At 33.5% G+C, this 13,587-nt stretch overlaps 1 protein-coding gene across 4 annotated transcripts; it reads right to left on the reverse strand.

Moving 5' to 3' along the window:
• Positions 1 to 10,156: 10,156 nt before the first annotated feature.
• Positions 10,157 to 13,587, reverse strand: LOC126738017 (zinc finger MYM-type protein 1-like). Of its 4 annotated transcripts, none has more exons than XM_050443180.1 (3): positions 13,371 to 13,587; positions 13,150 to 13,206; positions 10,157 to 12,440 (listed from the first exon to the last, which is right to left on the reverse strand). In XM_050443180.1, exon 3 carries the CDS (start codon positions 11,346 to 11,348, stop codon positions 10,344 to 10,346), a length of 1,005 nt encoding a protein of 334 aa, XP_050299137.1. In that variant the 5' UTR covers positions 11,349 to 12,440; positions 13,150 to 13,206; positions 13,371 to 13,587; the 3' UTR covers positions 10,157 to 10,343. The 4 variants fall into 4 exon arrangements, with proteins under 4 accessions (XP_050299137.1, XP_050299136.1, XP_050299139.1 ...); XM_050443182.1 differs by having other exon boundaries at positions 10,158 to 12,440; XM_050443179.1 differs by having other exon boundaries at positions 13,150 to 13,587.

Below are 13,587 nucleotides of genomic sequence, written 5' to 3' on the forward strand. Positions count from 1 at the left end.
ATTTGGAATTTTTAAAATATCGCTTTTGAGAAATATGTTTAAATTAGCAATTATTTCAAAAATATTTCAAATTAGAAAGAAAATAATTTTGTAATGATCTAAACACCATCAATAGAAGGAATAAAGGCTCCAATCCAAAATAAAACCATAGTATAGGTAACTAAATTTTATTATTAAAAAACAAAGAAAAAGATAAACTTATTTATGTAGCGAAGAGTTACCAGAAGTAGGACCCAATAAGGAAATGAAACCAATTTTTTACAAAAAAATGCCGACGTTTCGACCTTATCCTTATATTTAGAACATCTTCAAATGTGGCTGGAAATATCACAATACATGCATAATGTAAATGGATATACATGTAAACCAATCACTTAGCTAATGATAGACGAAAAACAATGAAAAACACAAAGTCACGGTCTCACAACATTTACTTAAAGCTACACGTGTTTCACTCTATTCAGAGCATCATCAGGCCTAAAACAATAATAATTAGTCTTGAAAGAAAAAAAAAAGACATTAAAAAGACTAAAACCTTAAAAAGCCACTAACGTTGGCAAAACAGTAAATAAACATACATTTAAGGTTAGGATGACTATACAACTGTATAGTCATCCTAATGTCAAAACTTTGGTTCTAAATAACTATTTAGAACCAAAAAAATAAAAAATAAAAAATTGTAAAATATCACACCTATTGGGAATCGAACCCGCAACAACAAGCTTACAAGCCAGAGACTATAACCTATGGGCTACCGGAACAGTGAGGAGAAGTTCAAAACATTTGTTGTTAAGCCAAGGCATTCTAACACAATATTAAACTTATTTTCAGTTGGAAGAGATCCATACATATCCATACAAATATGCCTCCTTCAATTCTTTCTTTTACAGACTTTTTAACATCGCCCTGTCAAAGGAAGCGTTTGCTAAAGAGCTTAATATTATAAAACATATTGCTTTTAATAATGGATTTCCACTTTACTTAATTAACAAATTATACTTTAAGTTCTTAAATAAATATAGGTTGACTTACAACCTTCTTCATGCGAAAGACGACAAAAAGTCCTTTAGATCTTTATCCTTTTTCGGCTCAATTTCATTAAATTTAGCTAAATTTTTTAAGACCTCTAATATCAAAATCGCTTTCAAAACCGCGAATAATTTAAAAAAACAGTTAGTGAGCGTGATAGACAAGGCAAATGTCTTTTCGAAATCAGGGGTTTACTCTTTGAAATGTGGGGATTGTGACGCTGTATATATTGGCCAATCTGGAAGAAAAATTTCTACACGCGTTAAAGAACATGTAGCGTTGTTTGAGAAATTTAAAAATACAGACGTCCGTGATACAAAGTCAGCGTTTGCGAATCACCTGTTAGCTTTCACACATCACTTTTCTCCAGAGGTCGGAGCTGAAATACTTCATGAATGCCCTAAAGGGAAAAAGCTTGACCTTCTGGAGAGGATGGAAATTACTAAAGCCAAGAAGAGTCCTGTTCTTGTCTGTGTTAACGACGTATTTAATTTTGAACCCAACCTTATTTTTAATAATCTTATTTAATCAATTTTATATTTACATAATCTCTTCCAACTGAAATAAGTTTAATATTGTGTTAGAATGCCTTGGCTTAACAACAAATGTTTTGAACTTCTCCTCAGTGTTCCGGTAGCCCATAGGTTATAGTCTCTGGCTTGTAAGCTTGTTGTTGCGGGTTCGATTCCCAATAGGTGTGATATTTTACAATTTTTTATTTTTTATTTTTTTGGTTCTAAATAACTGTATAGTCATCCTAACCTTAAATGTATGTTTATTTACTGTTTTGCCAACGTAAGTGGCTTTTTAGGGTTTTAGTCTTTTTAATGTCCTCTTTTTTTCTTTCAAGACTAATTATTATTGTTTTAGGCCTGATGATGCTCTGAATAGAGCGAAACACGTGTAGCTTTAAGTAAATGTTGTGAGCCCGTGACTTTGTGTTTTTCATTGTTTTTCGTCTGTTGTATACGTCGGTCTCTTTGTGAAAAATGGATGAGATTTTCTTATTTAATTAATTAGCTAATGATATTTGTTCGTTTATATCAAAATAAACAAGTAAATACAAAATTGCTAAACATTGAGTCTGCGAGACTGCGAAAGAGCACATGCATGCATAACGGCTCACCCAGAATGCGTTTTAATCATAAAATATGATATCTTTGATGAAAACGGCAACATTGACTATGCTCTACCGCGAGAGTGAGCGCCGGCGGCACAAGGAACGGTGGTTCCGCAGACGCTAGTATCAATGCCCATGCCGCAGCAAAAAAATTGCATTTATTTTAATTGGATTATTTTAAAGTATTGGCGTAGTATTAAGTTATATCGTAAATTAAATAAACTTAATAATATAATATATTTAGATGAAACATAGTTTCACGCATGACGTAATTAAATACCGTTGGGTTGATAATTCCACGTATGATGTTTTGAATACGCCATGCTCAATAGGCAAACGAGTCATTATACTTCATTCGGAGAGTACAGAAGGATTTGTTAAAAATGCGTTACTTTTGTCTGCCTAAAATATTTTTCAATCTTCAGCTGATTTCCTTGAAGATATGACTGCGGCATTATTTGAAAAAATGGTTTTCTAATCGGCAAAATTATCTAACATTTATCCAAATTCAGTAATTGTTATGGCTAATGCATCTAACCATTCAAGAATGCTAAATAAAATACCAAATACTAGTTTCAAAAAACAATATACATATCATAACTTTTATGAAAATTAAGGACATTTCCGTTGACGACAAAATTCTATTCAAAAAGGGATTAAGGTCTTTCATTAAGATACAAAAAAAACTAGATTCATGTAACTGGAGAACCGCAGCATATTTTTGCACTGATCTGTGTGGATATTGGACAACTGCATCGCTAACACGGTCAATATTTTGATTAGTGCGCACATTCCGTACGATTCCAGAAGGATGAATAGTTTCAATCCATTTCTTCAAATTTATTTATCCAAGATTTAATGAGATTGGTACTAGGTGCTTCACTGGCGTTGTGAACAGCATAACTAGCACCCAACCGACGTAAAACTGCGATGTAGGAATGATTTAATTTATAAAAGCTATGGACATAAAACGCACGTTGTTCGGTATCAAATCGATTCATTATTGCATCTGTCAATTCCGACAATAAATTTCGGATTGCTTGATCCATTGCGAAAAAGTAGGCAATTTAATATAAAAAGATATTGTATAATAGGTGAATTTTTAACCACATTGTATTTTAAATTAAACCTTATGTCCCTAACTTAAAATATTGTATAACGTTTAAACAACTCATGTAAGCTTTACAATAATACATTTTAATAGTATCAATTCTAAATCTGTTCAAAACCAAAAACATATTTAGAATTGATAAAAATTCCGTCAGATCAAAGCAATTGAAGTTAATTTTGTTAGTAAAACTATTATAAAAAAAACTGAATTGAAACTATGAAGATAATTTTATTATATTACCCACCCGTTTCATTTGAACGGCACGCCTCTGAGAGCGGCAGAGTTCAATATATTTTTTTGCGGTCGCTTAATATTTGGCTTCTTCAAGTAAGAATGAAAGGACCATAACATCGCTTGCCGCCTTTATATAAAGTTCAAAATAGTAGAGAAATCAAGAATTTTCTAGCGCGATGTGAGCAAGCGAGATAGCAATAGTTCCGAATTCCCGATTACTCGCGTAGGTAGATACATGAAGCTACCAGAGTCGTATGCGCGGTATATAAGCCACGCGACCGATAGTTCGTTTTTAATTTGAGTGTCAACAGAAAGAAATAAGCACGAAAATACAAAGCGAAGTAATAAGTAATTGAGAATAAGTGCATATTAATAGTGTTTTGGGGAGGCAATAGTTTTAGAGTAGACTTTAACTCGACTAGGCGGTGTCATATTTTTTGATCTATAATCAACGTAGATTTCCTGCAATGTTAATCCGTCAAGTGCCGTGTATAATTGAATTGTGAAATCGTAAGTAAAACTCTGTTATTAATAAGTGGTTCTCTACCTATTTAATCGATTTTAATCAAATTTAGCTTTAATGTTGGCCAAATACTAAAATAAAACAAATAAATTACTATTTTTTTTTCAGAATTTCTCTAAATGTAATAACTACGTCATTATTTTAGATATAAAATCTGTATTAAAATATTAAAATTTCTGAGGTATACTATTTAGTCAATTATTTTTGATAAATAAAAAAAGATGGATAATTTAGGTAGGTACTGTAATTGTTTTTAGGTGCTGTGTTAATCCCCCCAAAATTAGAATGTAACATGGAGAAGCCAGGACCTAGTAAAAACGTAAGGTTAAAGATGAAAATTGGCAGTTTCAAGAAATTTGGAATGAGAATACTTTTTTGTATGGTCGAATAACAAAGTTGCTTGTTTAATTTGCAAGAATTTTGTTGCGATTGCAAAGGAATATAAAGTAAAAAGGTACTATGAAACGCAGCATCCTTCTTTTACCAAGTTGACAGGCGAAGTAAGAAAGCAAAAAATGTCTTCAAGATTCTGAAACAGCTACAGAAGTTGGTTATGAAATTTCTCGAATGATAGCAAAGCGAAGTCGCCCCTTCAATGATGGCGAATTTGTAAAAGAATGCTTAGAAATTGCCGCTAAGAAAATGTGTCCAGAAGCAGCAAAAAAGGCAAAAAAGTTTAAGAAAATTCAACTGAATCGTGACTAAGAATGACTATCCAAAGACGAATTATGTCTTTGTCAGGTAATATTGCGGAACAATAAATTGAAAAAACTAAGATCATTGAATTTTTTTCATTAGCACTCGACGAATCCACTGATATTAGTTCCACAGCTCAACTTCTCATGTTCATACGAGGTGTCACTCAAGATTTGGAAGTCTTAGAAGAGTTATTAGGAATGTGTTCATTGAAAGGTCAAACCAATGGAGTTGGTATACTCAATGTAATTCTGAATGAGTTATCAAAAACTGATTTGGACTTATCAAAATTATCGGGAGTTGCGACTGACGGTGCTCCTTCGATGATTGGTGTCAATTCCGGGCTAGTTACTTTGCTGAAAAAGCATCTGCAAGAAAAAAACATAAACGCTGAAGATCTCATGCAGTTTCACTGCATTATACACCAAGAAGCCCTTTGTTCTAAAAAAATTGAATTTGGAAATATCATAAAAGTGGTAGTTTCGACTGTAAATTTCATAAAATCACGAGGACTCAATCACAGACAATTCAAACAATTCCTTGATGACATCGAAAGCGAATACGGAGATTTACTGTATTATACAAAAGTAAGGTGGCTAAGTCGTGGATTATTAGAACGATTTCTAAATTTAATAGAAGAAATTGGAATATTTCTGGAGGAAATTTTTTTCGGCTTTTTTAGTTGACATTACAAATCATTTGAATGTCTTGAACACACGGCTTCAACGCAAAAATCAACTGATATCCCAGCTCTACGCTCATGTATCATCCTTTCAATGCAAGCTGACACTTTTCAGATCACAATTGAATTCTGGAATTTACAATCATTTTCCGAATTATAAGAAAATGGCTGAAAAATTCAACAAAACTGCGATTAATTTTAGTTATGTAGAAAAGCTAGATATTTTGATTAAATCTTTTCAAAACAGATATTCGGAGTTTAAAAAAGTGAAACCTCTGTTGGACATATTCAGCAATCCTTTCACAATTTCAGTTGAAAATGAGTCAATGCAGTTAGAAATTATCGATATTTAACACGACCAAGATTTACGCAACAAATTCAACGATGGAGACTTACTGAACTTTTACCGCGGCATTGATAAAAATATGTACAAAGAGTTGCGCATAAACGCTCTGAACCTCTGAAATATGCCAGCTTATTTAGTTCTACCTATATATGTGAACAAACTTTTTCAATACTAAATAATAAAAAAATAAAAAATCGAAACCACCTTACAAATGAAAGTTTGGAAACAGTTTTACGTGTTGCTACAAGTAAATTTGAGCCAAATGTAAAAAAGATTGTAAGCACTATGCAGTGCCACGCTTCAAATTAAGATATTCTTTTTCAATTTTAATAAATTATTATCAATTCTTTATTGTCTTTATTTACCTGTAGTGCTGGCGGCCGGCCCGCCCTCAGTTCATGATTTGCTCGAGTGGCCCCTAGTCTTAATAAGTTTGTGCAACCATGATCTATAGGTTATATCCGATAGGCGATAGCTCTCGGAGCTCGACGGAGTGGCGAAATAATGCCAGCTGACATTTGCTTATGCCCTATTAACGCGCACTGCCAATGTAATCTAGAAACAACGTTTTATGAAATGACTAAAACTTCGAAAAACTGGCCGACGGTGTATGTCAGGATGTAAATATCGTAAAAGTGATATTGCAGAATTAATATTTCATTTAAGACCCCTTAACAGATGTCAAACAAGCAGACTATTTTTTAGTTCCTCCATTTGTTCACGCACCGCTTTATATTAAGTTAAATAGTTGCCTCGTGGAAATCGAAGAGCATCTCGGGTTTAATGGATTTTATAGGACTGCTAATTTCCCGAGATTGCAATGTTTTTGGCTTAGTTTGACTGGGAATTTTTTACTTTTAAATAAGCCTCTTGAAACAATGCTAAATATTTTTTATGAAATTATCTTTATTGCAATTTATCTATTAGTACGTCTAAAAAAATACTGGGCTAGAAAATACCCAATATGGTTTTCAATTGAACTTAAAAATCGTATTATCAAAAAGAAAAAAATGCACAAAAAATATAAACAAAGACGAACACCTACCTACCGACAATCGAAAGTTTTCTAGGTTGAGACAGCTATGCAAGGATCTGACACATGAATGTTACACACAGTATATTTACTGCACTGAAGCAACTATTGGCTCTAACCTAAAGAAATGATGGCCATTTGTTAATAATAAAAGAAGAAATAGCTCTTTTAAAAATACACTAAGATATTTAGACAAGACAAGTTGGACTGGAGAGGAGATTGCTAACTTTATATTACTGCTAATTTTTCTATAGTATACTCACACCATAGTGGAAAACTCGCCACTCAAGAATTATCTGCATCCCATACCTTCACATTAAAATATCAGATATATTTACTACACTCTCATACTTGAATATTAACAAGGGTCCTGAACTAGACGGTGTGCCTGTTTTATTTATAAAAAAAAATGATCTTTAATCTCTGCAGACCCTTATACCACATGTTCAACCTCTCCATTCAAACTGGAGTGTTCCGAGACTATTGGAAAGAGAGTTTCGTAAAACCTTTTTATAAGTCAGACGACAAAACGAGTGCTACCAACTATTGTCCCATCAGTATACTCAATACAGTTCCCCAGGGTATTTGAAAGCTTAGTGTGTGACATCATCACCCCCCTTCTTGAATCTTTACTAATTGATCAGCAGTTTGGATTTAGACCACGCAAATCTACGGAGCTGAACCTTTTCACTCAGGTGGACTTTTTGTTGGATGCTTTGAGGAAGGGATATCAAATGGATACAATATATACAGATTTCTCCAAGGCTTTCGACAGGGTGCCTCACTATATTTTGTTGCATAAACTAAAAATGTTCATAACCTTTATTGTCCTGGTTCAAATGCTACTTATTTGATCGTAGACTGATTGGTGCTTTTCTTTCTAAAACTATTCAGGTTCCATCTTTCATTCATTCTTTTATTATTTTTATTAATGATATATGAATGCTTCTTGATATACTATCTGCCTATTTTTGTTGTTTGCCGATGATCTGAAATTGAACTGTATAATCTAATCCCCTGATAACTGTGACAAATTACAATATGATCTATATAACTTGGTAGTTTGGTGTGAAAGAAATGGTATGGAACTTAATCTAGCTGAATGTAAAATAATGAGCTTTTCTCGTTTTTGAAAGACTATTGATTTCCACTAGAAGTATGATCGCTATACCCTTGGAAGAGCTCCTCTTCTTAAAGACTTCGGTGTCAGTTTCTATACACACTTACAGTTTTCTCATCACTTAAATAGTGTTACCAATAACGCTTTCCGAATGCTCGGTTTTGTTGGGAGATTACTCAAGACTTCACAATAAGCACTGCCGCTTTAAAAACACTCTACTGTATCCTGGTCCGTCCTAATTTAGAGTGTGCCTCCTGTGTGTGGTCTCATTTTTCTGTGTACATATAGATGCTCTTCAACTAGTTGAACACTTAAATTTTTTTTTAAACAAATTGCATATAAATTGAATATTTTGGATAATTACAATGATGCAAATATACTTAATGTGCTACATATGGCTCCCTTTACTATCCGCCATAAAAAGAGGGATCTTATTACTTTTTACAATATCCTACATGGAGCTTCAGAGCTATTTCAAAAAATCAGTTTTCATGCTCCACTAAGAACAACTGGAGCCACTAATAGCTTTCATTAGCCAATCCATCGTACTAACTATGCGCCTAATAATTTCCTTACTAGAACAATGAGACTAGCAAACCAACATCATGAAATTGTCTCATCATCACAAATTCCTGGGTCAAATTTTAGTAAAATTACCTAAATTATGTATTATGTTGTGAATTTAAAAGTTATAAATAATTATAATATAAATAATTAAAAATTATTTAAAAATTAAATGGAAGTATTTAAAAAAAAGTGAAAAACTGTAATTTTTATATTTATATATATCCCCTTCTCAGTTTGAGCAGGTGTCATAAAGTCATAAAGGATAGTAATAAGTTATGTATTTTTTTTGTATATTCTGTATTTTTTTCGAATCTTTTTTTCTTTTCGAAGCCAGATTATTTTGATTTCACTTAGCTATATAAATTTCATATCATTCATTAATATTGTAGCATTTTTACTGTTTGTTTAGGTCTGTAAAACACTCGATACACAAAAATAGCCAACTAACTGGTTTATTAGCCACTATTAACTCAGTTATTACACACCTATACACTAAACACAATAATTAAAAACTACTAGAAACATTTATTTACACTGTAATTATGTCCTAATATTTAGTTTGATAAAAGTTGCGCCAATATTCAGACTTAAACTCGCCTCCTAGCGGCAAGGGCTTCTTATCTATTAGGTAGGCCGTCCTCTTTTTCGTCCAACGTTGCTCCATCCTCGTCGCACCTTCAGGTCTAGGCGACGGATGGGATGATTCGCAACTGTTAAGATCGTTACACTGCCCCATTCGTAAGCTAATTTTCGTCTCGAAATGATTCCAAACATGTTGGATAGCAACAGAAGGTCTCCCTCTTGCACCAAAACCTGTTGTAGAAGTAACGATTCATGTTTTTCTCCAAACAACGACGTCAAAGTCATTGATTTAGGAATTGCCAGGCTTCGCAAGTCCTCGCGGAAAACCTCGGCTATCCGTTCAGACATTTGTAAATCCTTAACCGCACAATGTGCATACTTAGCTGGAGCACTAAAGAGGTCTTGCTGCACTTCACAGGTCACGCTATAGCGACTCTTTCAAATCCGGATTTGTTTGGATTTGCGCTAGCTCAGCATCTTCATGGTTTCCATAATGAGGAGCCAGTCACTTAAGTTGAATAACTAGCGCTTTACTCTGCGACGGCTGGTGTATTCTATAAAGGACATCGTAGATGACTTCTAGAACTTTATATGGCTCATCCCAAGATGTTTGAAGTTTCGGTGACAGACTCTTTGGTCTCTTAGGGGCGTAAAGCCAAACCATGTCACCTTTGTGTATTTATGGTCTTTGGCATTGACATCATATGCGACGTCCTTTCCAATCGCTGGCATCTTCAATGGAAATGCGAAGCTGACCATACAAGGGCGTACGCAGGTTCTAGACAAGGGGGGGGGGGCAAGAAAGGATATTCATGTTTGGAAATCGTGAACAAGTTCGTAGGAAAAAAATAAGTATACTATATACAAAATCTGCATATTTTATTTTAGATACATATTATAAGTTGAAGGTAGTAGGTCTAAGGAGTAATAGTAAAAAATAGTACACAAGTTAACAAGTATTACAAAAGGTTACTAGGTAATTCCTTATTTAAAAATTAATCTTCGTGAATCTTCTGCGAAGCGATTTAAAATCTTCTATAAAAGAATGACTCAAACTAGTCACTAATTTTTTATGCACACTAAGCATGCAAAGGCCGTTTAGCCTATCTTCTACCATTGTCGATCTCAGCCAGGTTTTTACTCGTCTAAGAGTGCTAAATGTTCTTTCAATGGTAGCTGTAGAATAAGGCATTGCTAATAGCATATGTAGGGCTCTTTCAACCGTTGGATAAAAATTTTCTGCGTGGTGAATCAAATCTGATACTTCCAAAGTTTGAAGATCCACATTTTGCATTTTTTTTCAATAGATCTGCCAAAGTTGAGCTTCTGACATAATGCCTTCTAATTCATAAAATTTGGAGACTTCTTCCATACGAATTTTTAACTCTGCAGCTGCAATTTTTGTAATCTGAGCAGGGTGTAACAAAGATAAGGCAAACGCTGGCGATTGATCTTGGCTAAACCGCGCTTCTAATGAGGATAGTAATGAGTCCAAATAGGGCACATATAGCGAACGGCGAAAATATTCACTTAATGAAGCAGCTGGATGATTTGCTCTATAAATTTGACGTCCAATAGTCCGGGGAATAAGCAACTGTATATCTAAAGCTTCCGCTATTTCATTGGCTGTTTTTAAAAGTTCCTCACTACCTTCTTCCGCGGAAAGTCTGTGTTCTATAACAGCAGTTTTTATTGTTTTAATGTGATCTGAACACTTAATTATATCCAGAGTTTTAGACTGCAAAATGTTAGCCACTGGTTCAAGCAAGGAGTTGTATTTGTCTATTATACATAAGGATAATATGAATGAAGTTTGACCAACCGCAGATAATAGTTGGAAAGCTGCCGTTCGAGTACCAGAATTTCCTTCTTGAGAAAGCTGCTCTAAACCTTTAACAATTTCGATAAAATGTGTCTTAAATAATGCAATACTTTTATATTTTTGGGACCACCTTGTTTCGCAGAGCAATGGAATTTTTGGTGCATATTTTCGACGCAAAACTGATTCCCTGAAAAAATTAATAGTATCTTTGACAGTTCCAATGCAGTTACGGATCTCAGGAACTTTGTTCAGATCATTCACAACAAGGTTTAGTTTGTGGGAGGCGCAGTGAAAATATAGACCCTTCTTGTATGTTTCTCTTAATATTTTTTGGACACCACCGTCTTTTCCCGCCATTGTAGCACATCCATCGTAGCCTTGACCCACAAATTTGTTAACATCAATATTTAATATATTAATGAATTTATTAATTTCACCAGATATAGTTTCGGCATCCATTTTTTCCAGTTCGATGAATCCCATAAATTCTTCCCTCACAATTTTTTTTTTGTTGTCGTAAAATCTTACCCCTATTGACAACTGCTCTTTTCCTGATATGTCAGCTGATTCATCAGCCAAAATACTGTAGGCATAAGCAGATTTAATTTCGGTAATTAATTTTTCCCTAATCAAGACTCCACAAATATTTAGGATTTCATTTTGTATCCTTGGAGATGTATACTGAGCATTTTTATGGCCTTTTTCCAAATGATTTTTTTAGGACCTCATCACCAGAGCTAATTTTTAGTTTAAGCAGATCTTGAAAAACGCCTTCATCTTTTTCTTTTCCTCTTAGTGGCAAATCATGTGTTCCACAAAAAATAATTGTATTGATGATAGGCCTTAACACATTTTTATTATCTTCAATAACTTTTGCATGGCCACTGTGCATAGCAACTAGTACATTTGTGTTTGGATTGCTAAAATTTTGAGCAGATTCACTTGACTCTTTATGCCATTGACTACCTACATGGGCTTTGCAGAAAATATGTATATCCTTATATTTGATAAATGGTCGGATAATAAGAGATCCCTGCACGCCGCGTGTAACTTTCGGCGGAAAGAGAACGCAAAACAAACAGAATGCACCTTTTAATCTTTGCGAATAAACAAGCCAGGGCTTATACATTTGTAGCCAAGTATGACTGAATTTGCGTTTTAAGTGCATGGCATCGCCAGAAAAAGCATAATTATCAGAAGGTACCCAGCATCGCTTTAGCATTTCCATCTGGTTTTCGGTTGTCATTTGTGAAGATCTTCCAACCCACCGCCCTATATCATTTTCATGGAAATGATCTCTCAGAACTGGTACTGGATGCGTAGGGTCAGATATTGCGTCCTGATCTGATTCTGCTGCTTGTTCCGATACTTCCGCCTTATCGAGCGCCTCGTTCAACATTACAGTCTGATCTGGGTTTACTGTCTGATCTACTGCCGCTTGACCTTCCCCTGTTAATATCATCTTAATTAATGTTTCACTGGCACTGGATTCATTGGAGGATACTGCGGCCGGATCTGCTACACTAGTCTTACTTTCATTAATGTTATTGAGTTTCCTCTTTTTTTGATATACTGCTGCAAGAAAATTTATTTTAATAGAAAAGGCAGGACAATTAAAAAATTATTATTAAAATGCATGTCAACATTAAAAATTTTTACATATATGATTACATATTATATCATAGGTTGCATATGGACTTTTCATTATTAATTTTAAAGTCGATTTAAAAAAAAATCTTCATTAGTCTTAAATTAGTATTAAAAAAATATTAACCACACTATTGTTGGATTAAAAATCCGAAAGTTCGATTTTTACATAAAGAAATAAAGAAAAATGCGAAATAAAGTAAGTCGTTGGAAAAATTATTAAGTTAATTACCATGGACAGGATTTGAACCTGCGTTCAAAAAGCGAAAGGTCACAGGTTCAGATCCTGCCCATGTTCATTAACTTTATAATTTTTCCAACTACTTTATTTCGTATTTTGCTTTTTTTCTTTATGTAAAAAAAATATATTGAACGTATTTCAAGATTACATTTGCATACTAAATACAAACAAGTTTATAAGCAATTTAATTATAAACGCCTCCAAATATGTAGATACCTATAAATAAATCTACTCATAAACAATGCTATTATTTTTTTTATCTAATAAAATGAAATACAAAAGGGAATTAAACATTGCTTTCAAACTTTCAAACATTGCCTTATTGATATTATTTTATGACATAAACGCTTGCACAAAAGAAAATGTTTATTTAGGGAACTTTAAAAAAATACTTACAGAAAAAGTTTCGTATGTCCATTTCTTACAACACTTTGCTTCTACTCCTTTTACCAACTACAAGAAAAAAACCAATTATACACTTGTGGCCTGATCTGTTGTCACTTCCAACATCAAAAACACTTTTGCTGGTAGACTGGAGTAAAAGTATTTACTAGTAATTTAAACACAAAAGTATTAGTTGACGAGTGACAAAAAAAGCAAAGTAAATACTTACATACCTATAAATAAATTAAACACTATAAAATAGCGGTTTACGTGTTCTTTGCCACTTTTATAAAATGTCCATTTAACAACGTTTTTTACGTTTTATACGTAAGAATGTAATAAATCGCGATTTAAGTGAATGCAATTAATAGCTGAACCGTTGTCCGAACTAAAATAATAAATAATTAAAAAACTCATTTACTTGATCGGGAATGGAAGAGGTCGCATCGC

This window comes from Anthonomus grandis, chromosome 6, assembly GCF_022605725.1.
Source record: "Anthonomus grandis grandis chromosome 6, icAntGran1.3, whole genome shotgun sequence".
NCBI classification, from domain to species: domain Eukaryota; kingdom Metazoa; phylum Arthropoda; class Insecta; order Coleoptera; family Curculionidae; genus Anthonomus; species Anthonomus grandis.